Genomic DNA, 20,407 nt, shown 5'->3' on the forward strand with positions numbered 1-20,407 from the left:
GCCGAATTGCTCGACAAGGCTCTCATCATATACTCCCACCTATCATGTCTGGGCAGAATTGCAGACACTTTCAAATTCAACCCTAATTCATGGCATTTTTCAACAGTGACCTGTACTTGTTAAGTAATTCTGCCGGTCTCCTACTCTTAATATCATTAGTGCCAATGTGTACAACTATATCACCTTTTGTGCCCTTAAAAGATGATATCTGCACAACGTCATCAACCTTTGCCCCTAGCAGACATACCCTGGTCCTGGTGACATAAACACTGGGAATGGGAAAATGAGTGTAGGAGTGTTATAGGTCTAATGACTCTGATGAGTACAACAAACAACCATGTAGAGAAATAGAGTGGGCCAGTAAATCAGAATGTCTTGTAATGGGAGATTTTAACTTTCCATATATTGACTGGAACTTGTGGCTTGGTCACTCGCAGGCTAGCAAGACTTTTATGGATTTATTGGAGGATTGTTTTCTATAGCAACATGTTCGAGGGGCAACCAGAGGGAGTAATACTCTTGATCTGGTTATTAGCAGTGATTATTCTTGCATTAAGAATATGCAAATAAAGGATCCACTAGGTGACAGTGATCACAGTGTACTGATGTGGAATTTACTTAATGATGTAACGACCATCATGCATAAAGAGAAGGGTTTTTGTTTTCGTAAAGGTGACTACAGTGGTTTCAGACAGTTTTTAAATTCTATACAGTGGGATCAACTGATGATGTTAAAAACAGCGAATTCTAAATGGAAAGCCTTCAAGGAATTAATCTTGGAAGCTACTAGGCTTTTTATATCAACTAAGAAATACTGTTCAAGATCTAGACCTAAATGGATGTCACATGAACTAATGAGGTCGCGGCTGAGAAGAAAAATGTGTGGGATGCATATAAATTATCAGGTGACACAGAAGCCTATGGCAGATATAAGCTAGTCTGCAATCAAGTCACAAAGGAGGTAAGGCAAGCGAAGGCTGATTACGAGAAATCCTTGGCAAAGAATGTAAAGAAAAACAGCAAAGTTTTTTTTTTTTTTTATGTAAACTGTAGAAGGAAGAGTATGAACCAAATTGGGCCACTTGATGTTGGTGGTTCGATTGTTGATGATCCTGCTCAGACAGCTGTCAAACTGAATGAGTATTTTGCAACTGCATTCACACATGAGGAATTCTGTATGGAAGGGGAGGACAGAGGTTTATTAAATTCTAACAGGGAGCTGAATGATTCTGTAATAACGGGGAGCATAGTGGAGGAGAAATTGCTGAAGTTAAATATAAAAAAGACAAGTTACATTGAAGTAGGCAGCAAGGAAAGTAAGCACAAACCCTTAGCCATAATGATGAGAGCATCCTTAGGTTCAGGGGAGATCCCCATGGACTGGAGATGTGCAAATGTATCCCCAATTCACAAAGGGGGTTCAAAAGGTGACACAAATAATTATAGACCTGTTAGTTTAACTTCTGTTCCAGGGAAAATAATGGGGTTACTGGTTAAAGAAGTGATGCAGGATCACCTAGAAAAGACTGCAGTAATAGTTCAGAACACAGAATGGGTTTGTTAAGGGGAAATCTTGTCTGACCAATTTGATTGGGTACTATGATGTGATCACAAAAGAACTGGATGCAAAAAATAATTCTGATATATACTTGGATTTCAGGAAAGTTTGAAAGTGCAGATTATTATTGTTAACAGCTACAAAGCAAACAAATGTGCCTGAGGATGCAGCTAGAAAGCATTATTACACAGCTTCAAAGCAGACGCTTGGAGTATACATTTCCCAAAGTAAAGAGAAAAGTAAATGTACATAAGAAGACTAGTGAATTGAAATGTACAGATAAAAGAAAACTAAATAAATAAAAGTAGGACTGATCCATCCTATTTAAGCGAACAGGTAGGAGTAAGGCAGAGCACTGGTATTTCTTCACACACATTACACAATCAGAGTCTTAGAACTTGCAAGAAGAGTCCATTTTAAGGGCAGGTAATGGATGAGGTTAGCAATTTCAGTTGCCTCTTGAAGTTTCCGGGGGTGTCAGATATCTCCATATTTGCTTTGTTCATTGATCTTGCAGTCCTGTTGTAGAAGTTGTAGTATCCATAATTTTTTCTCGCATAGGATGGTTTCAGCAGTGAATGGTTTCTTAACGCTCTTGTCGGCGTGTTGAAATTTATTTGTGAGACGAGATGAAGGCAATTCAGGATACCATTTAACAGCTGGTTAAGAAGGAGTAAGTCGGCTTTATCTCTTCTTTTTTCCAGCGTTTCGAGTCAAAAGAATACACACCACTCTTGGTAGGATTTCTCATTGTATTCAAGGCCACTTTTAAAGCAAACGTACTGGACTGCTCTTTTTTGAATATTTTCAATTTCTAATTTTTGGTAAGCAACATGTGGGAACCAGACCTGTGAGGCAAATTCTAGGGCTGGCCTAACATTTACTAGGAAACACTCTGTTTTGATAGAAATCATTAAAAATAAGAAAGATGTGTGATAGTGTGACTGCACTCTGCATAGTAAAGCAATGGGACAAAATGTTTTCGTCAACACCTCACTTAATTTCAGATATATCTTAACAAAACTTTTGATACTGTTGCACATGAAAGACTGCTGTTCAAATTGGAGCAGTATGACATTAAGGGTAAGTTACTGCAATGGATAAAGGAATGGTTGAGTGGGAGACAGCAGAGAGTGGTAATAAATGGACACTGCTCTGCGTGGAATAATGTTATTAGTGGAATCCCCCAGGGTTCAGTGCTGGTCCCATTGTTGTTTTGTGTATTTATCAACGATATCGATAAAGATATATCAGGCTTAATGTTCAAGTTTGCAGATGATACAAAGGTTGGCAGGGTTGTTAATGACAGTAAAGACAGTATGCTACTGCAACAGGATCTAGAAAAGTTCAGCAGATGGGCTAAGAAGTGGCAACTGAAGTTTAATATTGACAAATGCAAAGTACTGCATATGGGTAACAGTAACCCAAGAGAAATGTACCAACTATGTGGTGCTACACTCAGGGAAGTGGAGAATGGAGAAGACCTTGGGGATAATTGTGCAGTCAGATATGAAATTCTCTGAGCAGTGCAGACAGGCTGCCAGAGCAGGTCATGGAGTTTTGTTAATGATTAGCATTAGCAGAAAACAAGGAGGTGATTATTCCTTTGTATAAGGAATAATTGAGGAAAGATAGTTGTAGAATAGATGTGTTTACCTTTAGCCAGTGGATAGTTGATTGCTGGAACAGACTTCTATCTGTTCTTGTGGCAGTTGATAGCTTAAATAAATTTAAGGCTGAGATAGACAAACATTTGGAGTGACCAGATGGGTGAAATGGAAAGGGTTTTTTTTTTTTTTTTTTTTGGCTGATGCTGTATAAACTTGCTTTCTTGCATCATATGCCTCAACCAATGCTAATGCTAATAAACTTCAACTTATGTATATATGCAAGAGAAAGTTTGCAGTATGATAATGGAAAATCATGATGTTTATTGACATAGTACAGGAACTCCTTGACTGTATTATGTTATCTAATGAATATGCTTGCCTTGAAACAAATGTATTTGGCATTTAGAAGCACAGTTTCTTCTCCTCTTTTGTCATGCCTATCCTTTCTGTACATGTTGTTGCATATTCAAATTATGCATAAAATTTATTAACTACAGTTCTTGCATTATTATGGAAACACATGATCATCTGTCTTTTTATGTCTGTTGTTATTCTGACACATCCCGTGTAGTTGCTTATGGCAGCACTTTCTCCAGAAGTTTTCCAGTTAGATATTAAGTTTTAGCTTTTAGATATTAAGTTTCAGTCATTCCCCATTACTTTCTCGTAGTCCCATGACCTTAGAGCTAGTTCCATTTCTTGCTAAATTATTGTTATAAGAAACCCTATTTCTCTTTGTACTGATTTCCAAGGCTATATATATATTACAATATATATATATATATAGTCTTGGAAGCAGTACAAGAAATCTAATCTTCCTTTGTTCAAAAATCACCAGTATTGTACCTTCACTCCCCCCCCAAGCTCTACAGTTTCTGAAAAACCTAATTCTCTGCCTTATTAGAAACAACAGATATTGCAAACTTATTGAAAGGATACACATGTCCAACACAAGTATATCCCTTCATTAGAAAAACAGTCCTCTATGTTAAGAGCCATAGGCTAAGCTGAAAAAATTTTCTCCATGAGTCTTACACAGAACATGAAATTCCTACCTATCATGCCAGGATAAAATTTCATACACACTCTGCTGATAATGGGAAACCAGACCTTAGACTGCCTATTCTTAATATCGTTAGTACCTAATGGTATAATAATATTACTCTTTGTTCCTTTAAAACATGGCATTTTTTTATTATATCATTAAGCTTATTCCCAAGCAGACTCACCCTGATCCTGTTCTACCCACCTTTACTACACAATATATATTCTCTGACAATTGAGTTACCAGAATTGCAACTTTGTTGTGAGACCAGCATCTTCTGACCCAGGTGTTTCCTCTTGTGCAACTGTAGCAAGGTGCAGAGAGAGAAGGCTTCAACAATGAGCTAAATGCTTGAGTATTTGATAATCCCTTCATTTAATTCCTTCCAAGGCATTAATCTTTTTCTTTAGGTGCAGAGGTGTATTGCAAAAAAAAAATAGTACTGGAATGCTCATCATAAAAAAAATAGTACCAGAATGCTCATTCTCCAGAAGACTATATGATAACACCACATCGACTGTACATCAACTGGATCAGACTTCGACTCACGGTTCATAGAACAACCAGTTCTAGCATTCAGCTCATGGCGAATCAAAATGCAGCGTTCGCATGCATCATAGTATATATCATTCGTTGGATCTCTTTATCTAACACATTGTACTTTAGTAAGAAACATACAAGTTTCATTGAGAACTTTATATTTTTGTTTTTAAATAAATCTATTAATTTTAAAGATTACTATTAATATATATTTTTAGTAGCAATGGGTAAAATAGACATTTCTCCTTCCCCTTTGAGTATGCCATTGTTTCATAATATTAGGTGTATAAATTTAATGATTTTGTAATATGACATTTAGAAAAAAGTACCGGAACGTCGTTCCAGTGCATTCCAGCCTGAATACACCACTGTTTAGGTGACCAATTTCTTCAAATAAAGCTCTGAGCCTACTCTTAATTTTCTCACCCTCCCTGTCAGGAAGTATATTCAGAGTTTTGCTGGTTGTATATATTATCACCTTCTAGAGATAGCTTAAAATATATGCCACACTTGGTATACTAAACAAGACTATGACTAGTAGAAGAATTACTTCAACAGTTCTCTGATCATTTGTACCATCCTCAAGCATTATCAAAATACCTAGTTTTTATCAAAATTATGAAAAAATTTCTAATTAAATTACAAGAAATAACTATATGCTACACTGTATTATAAGACACCACCTATATGATGTGATATTACTCAATAAAATACTCTATTGCAATGAATTACTTAGACTATCTTACTTTCATAATTTTATGTAGAAGAGTGACACAAATTGAAATCTCTGGCTACTGACTATAGCAACTTAATCAGTGGTTTAACAAGCCTTATGATTTAAAATGGAACAAACTGTTGTAGAAAAATAAGATCAGGTATCAAAAGATATAGGAAACTTCTGGGCAAATGTAGTATTCAAAGGTACAGAAAAATGCAGAACAAAAATATAGAAGGATACAGGAAAATACATGACAATGATATAGAAACATATACAAAATGCATTAGCATTAGTAGAGGCATATGATGCAAGAAAGCAAGCTTATACAGCATCAGCCCAAAAAAAAAAAAAAAAAAAACCCTTCCCATTTAATCCATCTATTCACTCCAAATGCTTGTCCAGTTCTGCCTTGAACTTGTTTAAATTTTTGACCTCCACTACAACAGATGGAAGTTTGTTCCAACTATCAACCACCCATTGGCTAAAGGCAAATTTCCACACATCTATTCTACATTTGTCTTTCCTCAATTTGAATTTATGTCCCTTCAGGTGAGTAATCTGAGAAAGAGGAAGAATTCCATCAGTATTAAGCTTGCCCAAACCATTTAAGGCCTTATACACGTCAATTAGATCACCTTGAAGGTGCCCAGTCTCCAAACGCTGCAATTTGCAGAACTTAAATCTTTCTTGGTAAGAGCAACCCTTTGTTCTGCTCACTATATTGTTGCCCTTCTCTGTACCCGGCGGCTTTACATCCTTCCTAAAATGAGGGCTCTAGACCTGTATGCAGTACTCAAGGTGTGGCCTGACCATTGTGGCCTTATACAAGGGGACAATCACCTCCTTATCCCATCTAGCAATGAAGAATACAGAATATAATATAGAAATACATAAGAAATACAGAACAGAATACACAAGAAGAATGAATGTTAAAAAAAAAATCAGCCAACAGGTATATAAGTTAATATTAATTTATCTACCTGTTGGCTGATTAGTATTAGCATAGGCATATGATGCATGGAAGTAAGCTTATACAGCATCAGCAAAAAAAAACTTCACATTGCACCCATACATTCACTCCAAAAGTTAGTCCACTTCTTCCTTGAATTTATTTAAGCCATCAGCTTCCACAACAACAGATTGAAGTTTGTTCTGGCACTCAACTACCTGCTGGCTAAAGGAAAATTTCTGCACATCTATTCTATAACTGTCTTTCCTCAATTTGAGTTTATGCCCCCTGAGGTTTCTAATCTGGGCAAGAGGAAGAATCCCATCAGCATTGAGCCTGCTCAAACCATTCAAAGCCTTATACAGCTCAATCAAATCACATTGCAGGTGCTTAGTCTCCAGATGCTTAATTCAGAAATTAAGCCTTTCTTCATAAGAGCACCCCTTGTTCCCCTCACCAGTCATTGTCCTTTTTTGTACTCATTCTAGCAACTCTACATCCTTCCTAAAATGAGGCTTCCAGACCTGTATGCAGTACTCAAGGTGTGGCTTAACCATTGCCTTATACATGGGAATAATCACCGCATTACCACTGCTAGCAAAATTCCTGTATATAATTGAAAAGACCCATATGACCTGCTCTGGCAGCCTGTCTGCTCAGCTCAGAAAACTTCATATCTGACTGCATGATTACTCCTAGGTCTTTTTCATTCTCCATTACCTGAGTGTATTATCACACAGTTGGTACATTTATCTGGGGTTACTGCAACCTATATGCAGTACTTTGCATTTGTGAAAGTTTAACTTCAGTTGCCACTTCTCAGCCCATCTGCCAAACTTTTCTAGATCCTGTTGCAGTAGCACACTATCATTAATGTCATTAACAACCCTACCAACCTTTGTATGATCTGCAAATTTTGACATTAAGTCTGATATACCTTCATCAATATCAGTGATAAATATACAAAACAATAATGGGCCCAACACCGACCCCTGGAGCCTCCACATAGAGCAGTGTCCATTGATTACCACTCTCTGTCTTCTCCCACTCAACCATCCCATTATCTATTGTAGCAACTTGCCCTCATTGCCACAGTACTCCAATTTGTTTAGTATTCCTCCATGTGCAACAGTATCAAAGGCTTTCCTGAAATCCAAATATATGATATCAAAATTATTTTTTGCATCTGGTTCCTTTGTGAGCACATCATAGTATCTAATAAAATTGATTAGACAAGACTTCCCATTAACAAACCCATGCTATGTTTGAATTATTACTACAGTCTTGTCTAGATGATCCTGCAATGCTTCTTTAACCAGTGACTCCATTATTTTACCCAGAACAGAATTTAAACTAACAGGTCTGTAGTTACTTGTATCACAATTTGATTCCCCTTCGTGAATTGGGGATGCACTTACACATCTCCAGTTCGTGGGGACCATCACTGACTCCATCAATGCTCACATAATTATGGCTAAGAGTTTTCCTACTTCTTGTTCTGACTCTTTTAATATAACTGGATAGATCCCATCCACCTCAGGTAGCATTCTTATGTTTAACTTCAACAATTTCTCCTCCACTTTGCTCTCACTTGTTACAAAATCATTTAGCTCCCTGTTAAAGTTTACTAAGCTTCTGTTCTCCACTTCCCAATAGAATTCTTCATATGTGAATATAGATGCAAAATACTCATTCAGTTTGTCAGTTATCTAAACAAGATCATCAACAGTCAAACCATTGATATCAATTGCACTAATCTTGCTTCATCCCCTTCCTTCTAGAGTTTACATAAGTAAAGAAGTCTTTGCTGTTTTTCTTTATATCCTTTGCCAAAGATTTCTCGTAATCTGCCTTTGCTTGCCTAACTCCTTTGTGACTTGATTATAGACTATCTGGTATCTACCATAGGCTTCTATGTCGCCTGATAATTTATATGCATCCCATGCATTTTTCTTTTCTGCCACGGGTCCCATTATTCATTTGACATCCATTGGACCTAAATCTTGAACAGTATTTCTTAGTTGGCATGAAAAGCCTAGTAGCTTCCAAGGTTAATTCCTTTAATGCTTTCCATTTAGAATTTGCTGTTGGTAACATCATCAGTTGGTCCCACTGTACAGAATTTAAAAAATCTTTGAGACCACTGTAGTCATCTTTACGATTTCCCTTAAACCTTTCCCTTAACCCTGATGGTAGTTACATCTTTGAGTAAATCCCGCATCAGTAAACTGTGATCACTGCCACTTAGTGATTCCTTTATCTGTAAATTCTTAATGCATGAATAATTACTGCCGATAATCAGATCAAGAGTATTACTCTCTCTGGTTGCCTGTCGAACATTCTGCTGTAGAAAACAATCGTCCAGTAATAATTAATATTATACTGGGCTAGGATCAAATACTGAAATTTATAAGAGAAACAGGATATTATATAACACATTGTAGGACAGGATAATACAAATTGTAGGACATGTTTCGAATGTATAGGGAATATAGATTATGCTCCCACCACATAGGAAACAGAATCTTTCAAATATATATATTCACAAAAATATGTTAATAAAAATGTTTGGTTCTCTTTAAATTTTTTTCATACTGTCTGTAAATTCATTTTCAGCAATTGTCAAGCTTGCCCACTAGTATGCGCATGAAAATCCATTATGTATATCTTGGTGAAGATGTGGAAAGTCCACCCTCATGTTAAAACATTCATAGTTTTGAATATTTCTAACTGAAATTATTATTGTTTTTTTGTTAACACAATGCTTTTTTCAGCCATATCATAAAACATCACATACACATATATTCAATTGTAGCAGGTCTTTTTATTATTTCATATCCTAATTGGTTGATAATGCTGATTTTTACATAATCACTCTTCAAAAGCTCATATAACATTCCTGCAAGTGAATATTTTAGAATGAATTTTTTGTATTTTTAACTAAGTTGTTAATGCTGTGACTATTTTAAAAATAAACTGCCATGTTTATAGTTAGAGTAGTTAAGTTTTTGAAAAACTTAAATTTTTTTTTTTTTTTTGATAACTGTGTAATTTTTTCCCTCTTCTTATCATTTTTACAAAACAGTAACTTTTAAATATAAATAAAATCACATACAGGCAACCTTCTCTGGAAGAATTAAATTCTTTGCTAGTACCAAAACTTGGTGTTATATTGTCACAAGAAATCTGAAATCTCAATGGTTTTACAGCTTATTCATCCCAACAAGTTAGTCCCCTGTCACTACATGACAGTAAATGCCATTTCACAAATGATCCACTCCAATGTTGAAAGCATTATTCTATTTCACAAAAAGTTGTGCAAGTATAGGGATGGGGAGGAAACTCCATTCCAAAAATTTCTGATCACAGACTATTGACTAATTTTTGGAATTTCCTTGTGAGGTACTGAAGAGTACAGCAGGACTAAAAAAATTTTTATGTGAAATATTTCTTTTATCTGTAGTAAAATTTCTACCTGGCTATGATGATGCCATGCTAAAAATTGTCTCATTTTAAAATATAAATAAAGGCATCTTTCTAGATCACTGAAATTGTTTCCTACTTATTTTTGAATTTACTGAGAACTGTTTTCTAAATGTGTCCAACTTCAGACTTTGGACTTCAACAAACTGATTGAAGTGTGTACACATACAATCATGGAATTTTTCAGCTCAAAATTTATTTTTTGCATTGCAAATATATATTGCACTTACCTCATATGTATTAGTCGGACATTTTCTCATACATCTCCCATTGTATACAACATGCCTACAAGCAAAGCAGTCAGTTGAGTTAGGCCCTGTGCAACCGCCCAGGCATTCTTGATAACAACAATGATTTGAGTCAGAACAGGAAAAACCCTGCCCTTTGCATTCTGAAGTGCATACTAGAAAAGAATGCAAAAGAGAGATATGGAGAATGGCATAGCTTAAGTTTGTATATATATATATATATATATATATATATATATATAAGTGTGTGTGTGTGCACACACAAAGTATTTCAATTAAAAGGCACTGGGATCTGTCACACTTATTTTTTGGTTTACATAATTTGTCGTCTGCACTTATTTATCATATTTGAATTGAAATGTTTGAATTTTAAGTTAAAATTGGGATAAGTATTACTTTTGGGATTTATTATTTCTAAATTAAATTTTATCTAATCAACTGCATTTTTCTCATTTGGGAAGTTGTTCCCCATCCTTGGTACTAATTAGTCCCAAACCATCATCGGTATACTTCTGAAATGAGCATTAACTGATTTTATTCTCATTTCAGAGGTATACCAATGATGTTTTGAAGAAGAAACAAAACAAATATAACAGTTGTATATGTTGTTCATTCTTTGGTATATATGTTTGGCTGTATGTAGGCATAGAATATCTATAGGAGCTATCAGTTATATTGAAACAACTTAGTGAAATTATGGAGTAAACATATACTAATTATGTAATATGTATAATGTACAATGGTTAACTGTGGTGCAAAATACATACATAAATAATATTGTTATATACCACCAATTCTAATAACTTTTTCAGGGTCAACTATCAAGACTAAAAGTAAAAGAAACAGTACACTGTTCCTTTGTTTCTGTAATAATCGGTATGCATGAGGTAGTAATAGGTATTCAAAGTAAAGTAAAGTAAAATTTTATGTCAGGTAAACAATACATATCAGATATAAATTTTCTATAATATTATATTAATTATAAAATAAAGAATTCCAGTTGTATGCATAATAACTGGAATCCATAACAACTGGATGCCTTATGCTATAAACTGTTTCTCATCAATCAGAGGTGCCTATATCCACAGTATGAACACAGGTACCTCCAAATCTCTTTTGATTCCAAAATCCCTCTTATGTTCTTCGACTGCAGCAAAGATTTTAAACAATTTCCATACTGTGGTAAAAAGTTGTTCTGTACACAGTCTATCACACATACAACTTGTGACCTTGAATTTATTTACCAAATTTCTGACAACTTTACTAAAACATGGTCCACTGCAGAGATTATGCTATGCACCTATGGATATTCTGGAACTTAATCTGGAAGTGGTGGTGGGTCACCTGACAGGTCACTACTGAAAATACCAATTTCTAACTTCCTAAATATAGACATACTTTTACTGCGATTGTCTCTGAATATGAGAATCCATCAGGTGATCCACCACTTTCTGTAACTATTAGCATGGCATGTCACCTGTCAGGTAACCCACAATAAACTTTCAAAATTACTTGTCTGTTTATAGTTTTACATTACTGGTTTTTATTCTCTCACTATTCAGTAAACATCTAGTCTTACAAAAATTGTTTTTGTAAGATTTATTATTGTTTTCACAATAATAAAGATGGGAACTTGAAACCCAATATTCTCTCCAGATGGCTGCTAAACAGCAGGAAGCAATATAGATACTTTCAAATTTTGTGCATGGCAAAGTGCACCAAATTTGAAATAAATATTTTTAAACATTGAAAATGGAAGTGAATAATAGTCTATAATATATATATGTATATAAAATGGAAGAGTTTTATTATGTATTATTTTAGAAGGATTTTATTTTAGTATTATATAATGGAATATAAAATGGAAGATATATATATATATAAATGGAAGAGTTTAATAGATTTGTGTTTATATTTTTATATCCAAAACATTTTTTAAAATGAACATTTTTTAATCAGAATAAATTTTTAAAAATAAAAGGTATAAAAAATACTGCATTTTTTAAATATTTAATTTTTTATTAAAAAATATATTTATTATTATTAACTATTTATTAAATAAATACATTAAGAAAGGATGAAATATTGGAACGGTCAGAGAAGAATTCAAAAAACACAAAACCTTTTCAAAACTTTTAGAAGGAATTTACAAAAAAAAGTTGGTCATCTGTCAGGTAATCTGCCACTGTGTTTGCTACAATTGAGGGTACTATTACCAAGTTAAGCATTTCATTTCTGCATGCACTAAAAGTTTAAAAATTTACCACATTGCATCATTGTCAGTGCAACATTATTGTAAATAAACGATTGCTTTACTCTTTGTGAATATTAATAAAGAGCTCTTGAACCTGGTGGTGCAAAACTAAACTATAGAGTTTTGCACATTTAATGTTGGATATCTTGAGCACATGCTTACTACTGGAGTATTCCAAAAAAAAAATTTCAACTCTTTCCAACAATACTTTCAGAGACATAAGACTTCAAATCCTGGAAGTTATTTTATAATCACCCCATGCATGTGTGCATGCACACATGTGATGTGTATGTATATAGGGTTAAGGCAAAAGTAACTGCATAACTTTGAAAGCCTACAGCATCACAAATTTTGAATTTTGTAAGTTGTGGTCATCTAAGTTTTTATGGGTGACTACAGTTAATATGATCACCATCAGGCATTGGTATATTCCAATGAAAGTCAGTGTCCTGTCATACTTGCTCAATATTAAGATTACCAGATAGCCCCAGAATTGACTACCACCCAAAAAATGATATTTTTCCTAGCTGTAACTGATTTTTAGTATAAATCCATGGAAAGATTACCCACATAAACTGCAAATCATCATACACCTGAGACTATTCTCTTTCCAGGACAATATTCTATACATGGAAAACAAAATTGGGAGTAGGAGTATGTTATAGGCCTAATGACTGTGATGAGCATACCAAATAGCTGTGTAAAGAAATAGAGTGGGCCAGCAAATCAAAATGTCTCATAATGGAGGATTTAACTTTCTAGATATTGACTGGAATTTGTAAGTTGGCTATTCACATGCTTGAAAGACTTTTGTAGATTTCTCGGATAACTGTTTTCTACAGCAGAATGAGAGGCAACAAGAGGAAGCAATACTCTTGATTTGGTTATCAGCAGTGATTCTTTATACATTAAGAACATATAGAAATATATTGAGGTAAACTCCTCTTATTATTTTACAAATATTAAGAATCTGCAGGTAAAAGATCCACTGAATGGCAGTGATTGCAGTGTACTAATGTGGAATTTAATTAAAGACATCACCACTGTCAAGTGAAAAGGGATAGGCTTTTGCTTTCATAAGGATAACTACAGTGGTCTCAGACAGTTTTTAAAGTGTATCACATGCTAGTGGCTGTGGTGAGAATAATGTATGAATGACTCTAGAGAGAAACAAGGCCAGTAAATCAGAATGTTTTATAAGGGGGACTTTAATTTGTGGGTTGGTGACTCACACAGTAGCAAGACTTTTTGTGGATTTAGTATATGCCTGTTTTCTTACACAAACATAGAGGCAGGATAATTGAATCAAGAGGCAATACTCTTGATGTAATTATCAGTGGTGATCCTGAAGGCATTAAGAATCTGCAGATAAGGGAACCACTAGGTGGCAGTGATCACAGTGCTCATGTGGGATTTACTTAAAGATGTAACTACTGTCAAGGGTAAAGTAAACAGCTTTTGCTTTAATAAAGGTATATTACAGTACTCTCCAGCAGTTTTTAAATTCTGTGCAGTGGAGTCAAAGTTACCAACAGCAAATTCTAAATGGGGAAACATTCAGGGATGCAATTGTAGAAGCTACTAGACTTTTCGTACCAATTAAGAGATACTGATCAAGGGTAAGACCTAAATGGATGTCGAATGAACTAATGAGGCCCATGGCAGAAAAGAAAAATGCATTAGATGCATATTAATAGATAATAGAGCCTTCATTGGCTCAGTATGTTCTACATTATATATCAATTAGTTAAGAAAAGGAGGAATTACCTCTATGATGTCTTGTAGAACACTTCTGTGCTGATACTCTCCATTTTTGAATCAACTATAGAAATAGTTTACATGTATTTCACACCCTCGTAGACAAAATCAATGATCCAATGCACCATGGAATCAGAGGCCCATGGATCCCAAGCCCGACCCCAAAATACATCGAATCACCAGCTCTAATCTTTGTGTGAGAGAATGCAATATGTCTGTATTTTAAAAACAATTCATTATTCAAATGCTTCAAAGAAGCATTTGAATTGTTTTTAAAATACGGACATATTGTATTTTCTCACTCAAAGATTAGGCTTGGTGATTCAATGTATTTTGAGGTTGGGCTTGGGGTCTGTGGGTTCCATGGTGCATTGGATCATTGATTTTGCCTATGAGGATGTGTAATACATGTAAACTATTTGTATAGTTGATTCAACAATGGAGAGTATCAGCACAGAAGTGTTCTACAAGACATCATAGAGGTAATTCCTCCTTTTCTTAACTAATTAGATGCATATAAATTATCAGGTAGATATAAACAAATGCCTATGGTAGATATAAACAAATCTGCAATCAAGTCACAAAGGAAGTTATGAGAAGTCTTTGGTAAAGGATGCAAAGAAAAAGCAGAAAACCTTCTTACTTATGTAAACACTAGAAGGAAGGGGATCAATCATATTAGTCAAGTTGATATCAACATTTTAACTGCTGACCATCATGCTCAGATTGCTGACAAACAGAATAGGTATTTTGTAAGTACCTTCATGTGTGAGAAATATTTTAAGGAAGGGATTGCCAGAAGTTTATTAAACTCTAACAGGAAAGTAAATAATTTTAGATTAACAGAGATGAAAGTGGAAGAGAAATCGTTAAAAGTAAACATAAAATAGGCAACTAGGGTGGATGGGATGAAGCAACAACAGAAGCAAGCAAAAACCCTTAACCACAATTAAAAAACCATTTTTGGATTCAGATGCGGTCCCTATGAACTAGAGATATGAGAAAGTATCCCAAGTTCACAAAGGGGGAATCAATGGGCAACATAAGTAATTACACACTTGTTAGCTTAATTAACTTGTGTTCCATGGAAAATAACGGAGTCATTGCTTAAAGAATTAATGCAGAACCATCTAAACAGGAGTGCAGTTATATTTCAGTCACAGCAGGAATTTGTTATGAGGTGATCTCCTCTGACCAACTTGATTGAATACTATGATAGAGTAACAAAGGAACTGGATGCAAAAAAATAATTTTGATATTATATACTTGGATCTAAGGAAAGCTTTTAATACTGTTGCATATAAAAGACCTGTACAAATTAGAGCAGTGTGGACTTAGGGCAAGTTACTGCTACGGATAAAGGAATCGTTAAGTGGGAGAAGATGGAGAGTGGTTATCAATGGACTTGCTCTTCATAGACTAATGTTATTAGCAGAGTTCCCCAGGGTTCAGTGCTGGGCCCATTGTTGTTTCTAATATTTATTAATAATATTGATAAATGTATATCAGGCTTGATGTCTAAGTTTGCAGATGATACAAAAGTTGGCAGTGTGTTTAGTGACAGTAATTAGAGTCTAGATCTAGAAAAATCAAGCAGATGGTCTGAGAAATGGCAGTTGAAGTTTAACATTGACAAAGGTACTATATACGGGTAGCATTAATCCCAGATTAACATACCAACTGTGTGGTACCACACCCAGGGTGGTAGAAAATGAAAAAGACCAGGATGTAATTGTGCAGTCACATATGAAGTTGAGTGAGTCGCATATGAAGTCATAGATCACTGCTCTTCTGAATTGACTTCTGTAATTCCATCAGTCTCTTCCAAATTAGTCAGTATACAGTATAGAACCAACTTTTCTTCTTCCTCATTTATCCCTTTAACTTCTATTTTCTGGAACAACCTTCCTCCACATGTATTTCCTGAAAATTATAATGTACAGAAATTAAAGTCTAATGTCAACGGGTACCTTCTGTCTTCTCAACCCTTCAATCCATGCCTGGTACCAAGTACAGTAGGTTCAATAACTTTCGTGCTTGGTGTTTGCATAAAAAAGATAACTATATATTGCTGTTTATAGGTACATATCCCTAACATAAAGCTTCAGTTTTGCAAATTGCAGTTTCTGGAGTCTAGGCACTTGTGAGGTGATCTGTTTGAGTTGTTTTTGGATGGATTCAGCAAGCTAAACATTGATGGCATTCTACCTCTTGCTCTGAATACGAACATGAGGGGGCATAAATTCAAATTGAAAAAGGATGGTTGTAGAATAGATATTCAGAAATTTGCCTTCTGTCAGTGGCTGGTTAATTGGAGGAAGAAACTTCCACCTGTTGCTGTGGAAGTGGGTAGTTTGTATAAATTCAAGGAAGACCTATACACACTACTGGAGGGGATGGACAGGTGATGTTGAAATTAGTTTTTTTATATTTTTTGCTGATGCTGCATAAGCTTGCTAATCAGAAAGATTTTGATCATGGAGAAAGTTTCTACTCTCAATGAAAACCGAGCAACAAATGCTGAGCACCTAGGCTTGGGCTTATATTCAACTTAAAGACAAACCCTCTTATCCATGATTCTGCCTAATTTGCTAACATCTTTTTAAATTGTACAGCATCATCCAAATAGATGAATCTGCTATACCTTTCAAAATCTGAGACAGCACCACACCAGCCATTTCGAAGCTTACTGGCTCTCATCATTCAGCAGATACATGCTGAATTGTGAATAATGTTATTTTGTCAGTGTGAATAGCAAGCCAGTATATATAAGTAAGACTTCTCTTCAAAAAACATAACAACACTTATAATTACCTCTAATCCCTATAATTGGAATTTGTCTGCAGCAGTACAGTACTATGAGACTGTGGGGGTATTTCAATTGAGTAGCTGAAATTAACACAAATTGTACACTTTACTTGCCTTCCAGTTTGATCATGGAAAGACTTTCTGTCCTCACCAAAGACTGAGCACCAATGCTTGGACTTATCTTCAACTTAAGAGGCTGCAGATAATAGTATTTACTGTTATCTGCAGGTTTGCTTAGATTGCTGATTATCCTTTTAAATTGTATAGCATTACAATGACAGGTAAATGTGCTATATATTTAAAAATCTGAGAACACCAGGATAATCATTTCAAAGCTTACTATTTTCTTATCAGCTTGCAAATGGTCTCTATTAGTAAATATATGCTGAACTGTGAATAATGTGTTTTGTCCATGTGAAAGCCAAGTAGCATATGGAAGTTTGCGCACTATGGCCATAGTTGCCGATGCACCTAATAAATCCCAAAACAAACAAACAAACAAACAAACAGCATATGGAAGTAAGTCTTCCATTAAAAAACATAACAACCATTATGTTTACCTTTAACCTCTGGAATTTGGCTGTGTATTGTCTTATTCAATACGATACTGTACAATAGATTACAGGCATTTCTTTTATTTGCTTTCAGTGCAATAGTCAAACCGCAAAACTGGAGGGTTGGAAAACTGCTAGCTTGAGGGGATACAAGGACTAAAATTTACAAGGGCTCAAGGGGTAAAATTTTTTTCAGCCTGGTTTGTACTTGTTAACAGGGGAGACTGCTTCTACGGGGATAGGATACACTTAAATAGAAAGGGTGCAAGAATATTTACTGATGCTATCGAGGCAGTGTTAGCTGGGTAGGAAAACTGCTGGCTTGGGGTGATACAAGGACTAATAGATTAACAGTAGCCACCGGCAGATGTAAAAGCAATTCTTGCACTGTTTCTTTTGGAATGAGCAGCAGCCTGGAAAACAAGATGCAGGGTATTTCAGAGACTGCTGGGAGTCATTGCGGTACTAGTAAACACATGGATTGTGTTAGGGTAGCTAAGAATAGGAACAGGTGCATGCATACTTGAATGTACCCCAATGCTAGGAGTTGGTAAATAAATTTGATGAATTTGAAGTATTGCTCAAAACATTAAAGGCAGATATTGTTGGGATATCAGAGACATGGTGTCACACAGATATAAGGCATGAAGGACTGAAATTTGGGGAGTACAATGTGTACAGAAAGGATAGACAGGATAAGACGGGAGAAGGGGTTATGCTATTAGTTAAGAAACACATAAAATCCAAGGAAGTGAAGCCAGTCGATATCGCTGGACAGTGCAGTGTCAAGCCAGTTGATGTGACATAAGCATTTGGAGATCAAAATTGAGAGTGGGAGTGTGTTACTAATGACTCTGATGAGTATAATAAGAAACTGTACAGGGAAATAGGGTGGGCCAGTAAATCAGAGAGTCTTATAATGGTGGATTTTAATTTCCCAGATATTGACTGGAATTTGTGGGTTGGTCACTCACACACTAGCAAGTCTTTTGTGTATTTGTTCGATGATTGTTTTCTACATCAGCATGTTCGGTAGGCAACTAGAGGGAGTAGTATTCTTGATCTGATTATCAGTAGTGATTCTTCATGCATTAAGACTCTGCAGATAAAGGAACCACTAGGTAGCAGTGATCACAGTGTGCTGAAGCGGGATTTACTCAAAGAGGTAACTACCATCAGGGGTAAAGGGAAGGGTTTTTGCTTTCGTAAAGGCGACTACAGTGGTCTGAGACAGTACTTAAATTCTATACAGTGGGACCAACAGCAAATTCAAAATGGGAAGCATTCAAAGAATTTATCTTGGAAGCTACTAGGCCTTACATACCAGCTAAGAAATATTGTTCAAGGTTTAGGCCTAAATGGATGTCAGATGAAGTAAATGAAAGAAGAAAAAGAAGAAAAATGCATGGGATACATATAAATTAATGGGTGACATGGAAGCCTATGATAGATATAAGCTGGACTGTAACCAAGTCACAAAGTAGATTAGGCAAGCAAAGGCAGATTATGAGAAATCTTTGGCAAAGGATGCAAAGAAAAACAGCAAACAGTTCTTTACCTATGTAAACTCTAGAAGGAAAGGGATGAATCAGATTGGTCCACTGGATATTGATGGTTCAACTGTTGATGATCCTGCTCAGGTGGCTAACAAACTAAATGAGTATTTTGCATCTACATTCACACATGAGGAGTTATTCAGGGAGAGGAATGCCAGAGGTGAATTAAACTCTGGCAGCGAGCTAGATGATTTTGTAATAACTGAGAGGAAAGTGGAGGAGAAATTGTTGAAGGTAAACATAAAAAGGCACTTGGGGGGGATGGGATCTACACAGTTATAATAAAGGAAGCAGCAAAGGAAGGAAGCAAACCCTTAGCCATAATTATGAGAACTTCTCTGGACTCAGTGGAAGTACCCATTGGACTGGAGATGTGCAAATGTGACCCCAATTCACAAAGGAGGATCAAAGGGTGACACAAGTAATTAAAGAACTGTTAGTTTAACTTCTGTTTCAGGAAAATTAATGGAGGCACTGGTTAAAGAAGCACTGCAGTATCATCCAGACAAGACTTCAGTTATAGCTCGGACACAGCATGGTTTTGTTAAGGGAAAGTCTTGCCTGACCAATTTGATTGGATACTATGATGTGGTCACAAAGGAACTAGATGCAGGGAATAACTTTGATATCATATATTTGGACCTTAGAAAGGCTTTTGACACTGTTGCACATGGAAGATTGCTGAACAAATTGGAGCAGTGTGGCATTGGAGGCAAATTGCTGCTTTGGATAAAGGGATGGTTGAGTGGGAGAAGACAGAGAGTGGTAATCAATGAACACTGCTCATCGTGGACTAATGTTATTAGTGGAGTCTCTCAGGGTTCAGTGTTGGGTCCATTGTTGATTCTGTATTTCTAAATGATATTGATGATGGTATATCAAGCTTAATGTACAAGTTTGCAGATGTTACGAAGGTTTGCAGGGTTGTTAAGGACACTAATGAACGTACACTGCTGCAACAGGATCTAGAAAAAATTGAGCAGATGGGTTGAGAGGTGGCAAATGAAGTTTAACATTAACAAATGTAAAGTACTACATATGGGAAGCAGTAACCCCAGAGTAACGTATCAACTCTGTGGTACTACACTGGCATGTTCGTGTCAGACGGCACCTGGGACACTGGCGGTGGTAGAGAATGAAAAGGACCTGGGGGTAATAGTGCAGGCAGATATGAAGTTTTCTGAGCAGTGAAGATGGTCTGCAAGAGTAGCTGATGGTGTCTTGTCAATGATATACAGGAATTTTTCTAGCAGGGATAAGGAAGTGATTATCCCCTTGTATAAGGCAATGGTCAGGCCACACCTTGAGTGCTGTATACACGTCTGG

General features: G+C 35.7%; 1 protein-coding gene across 1 annotated transcript in view; it reads right to left on the bottom strand.

Moving 5' to 3' along the window:
• The window catches only part of LOC150083254 (insulin-like peptide receptor), a 503,669-nt gene that overhangs the window by 455,295 nt on the left and 27,967 nt on the right, over nucleotides 1–20,407 (bottom strand). Inside the window, exon 3 of the mRNA XM_090378451.1 lies at nucleotides 10,134–10,306. Within this exon, the coding sequence (XP_090234577.1) occupies nucleotides 10,134–10,306 (173 nt within the window). The remainder of the gene's footprint in view (nucleotides 1–10,133; nucleotides 10,307–20,407) is intronic.

The sequence above is a fragment of the Mastigoproctus giganteus genome, chromosome 7 (assembly GCF_048544385.1).
Source record: "Mastigoproctus giganteus isolate SK-2022 chromosome 7, ASM4854438v1, whole genome shotgun sequence".
Classification (NCBI taxonomy): Eukaryota; Metazoa; Arthropoda; class Arachnida; order Uropygi; family Thelyphonidae; genus Mastigoproctus; species Mastigoproctus giganteus.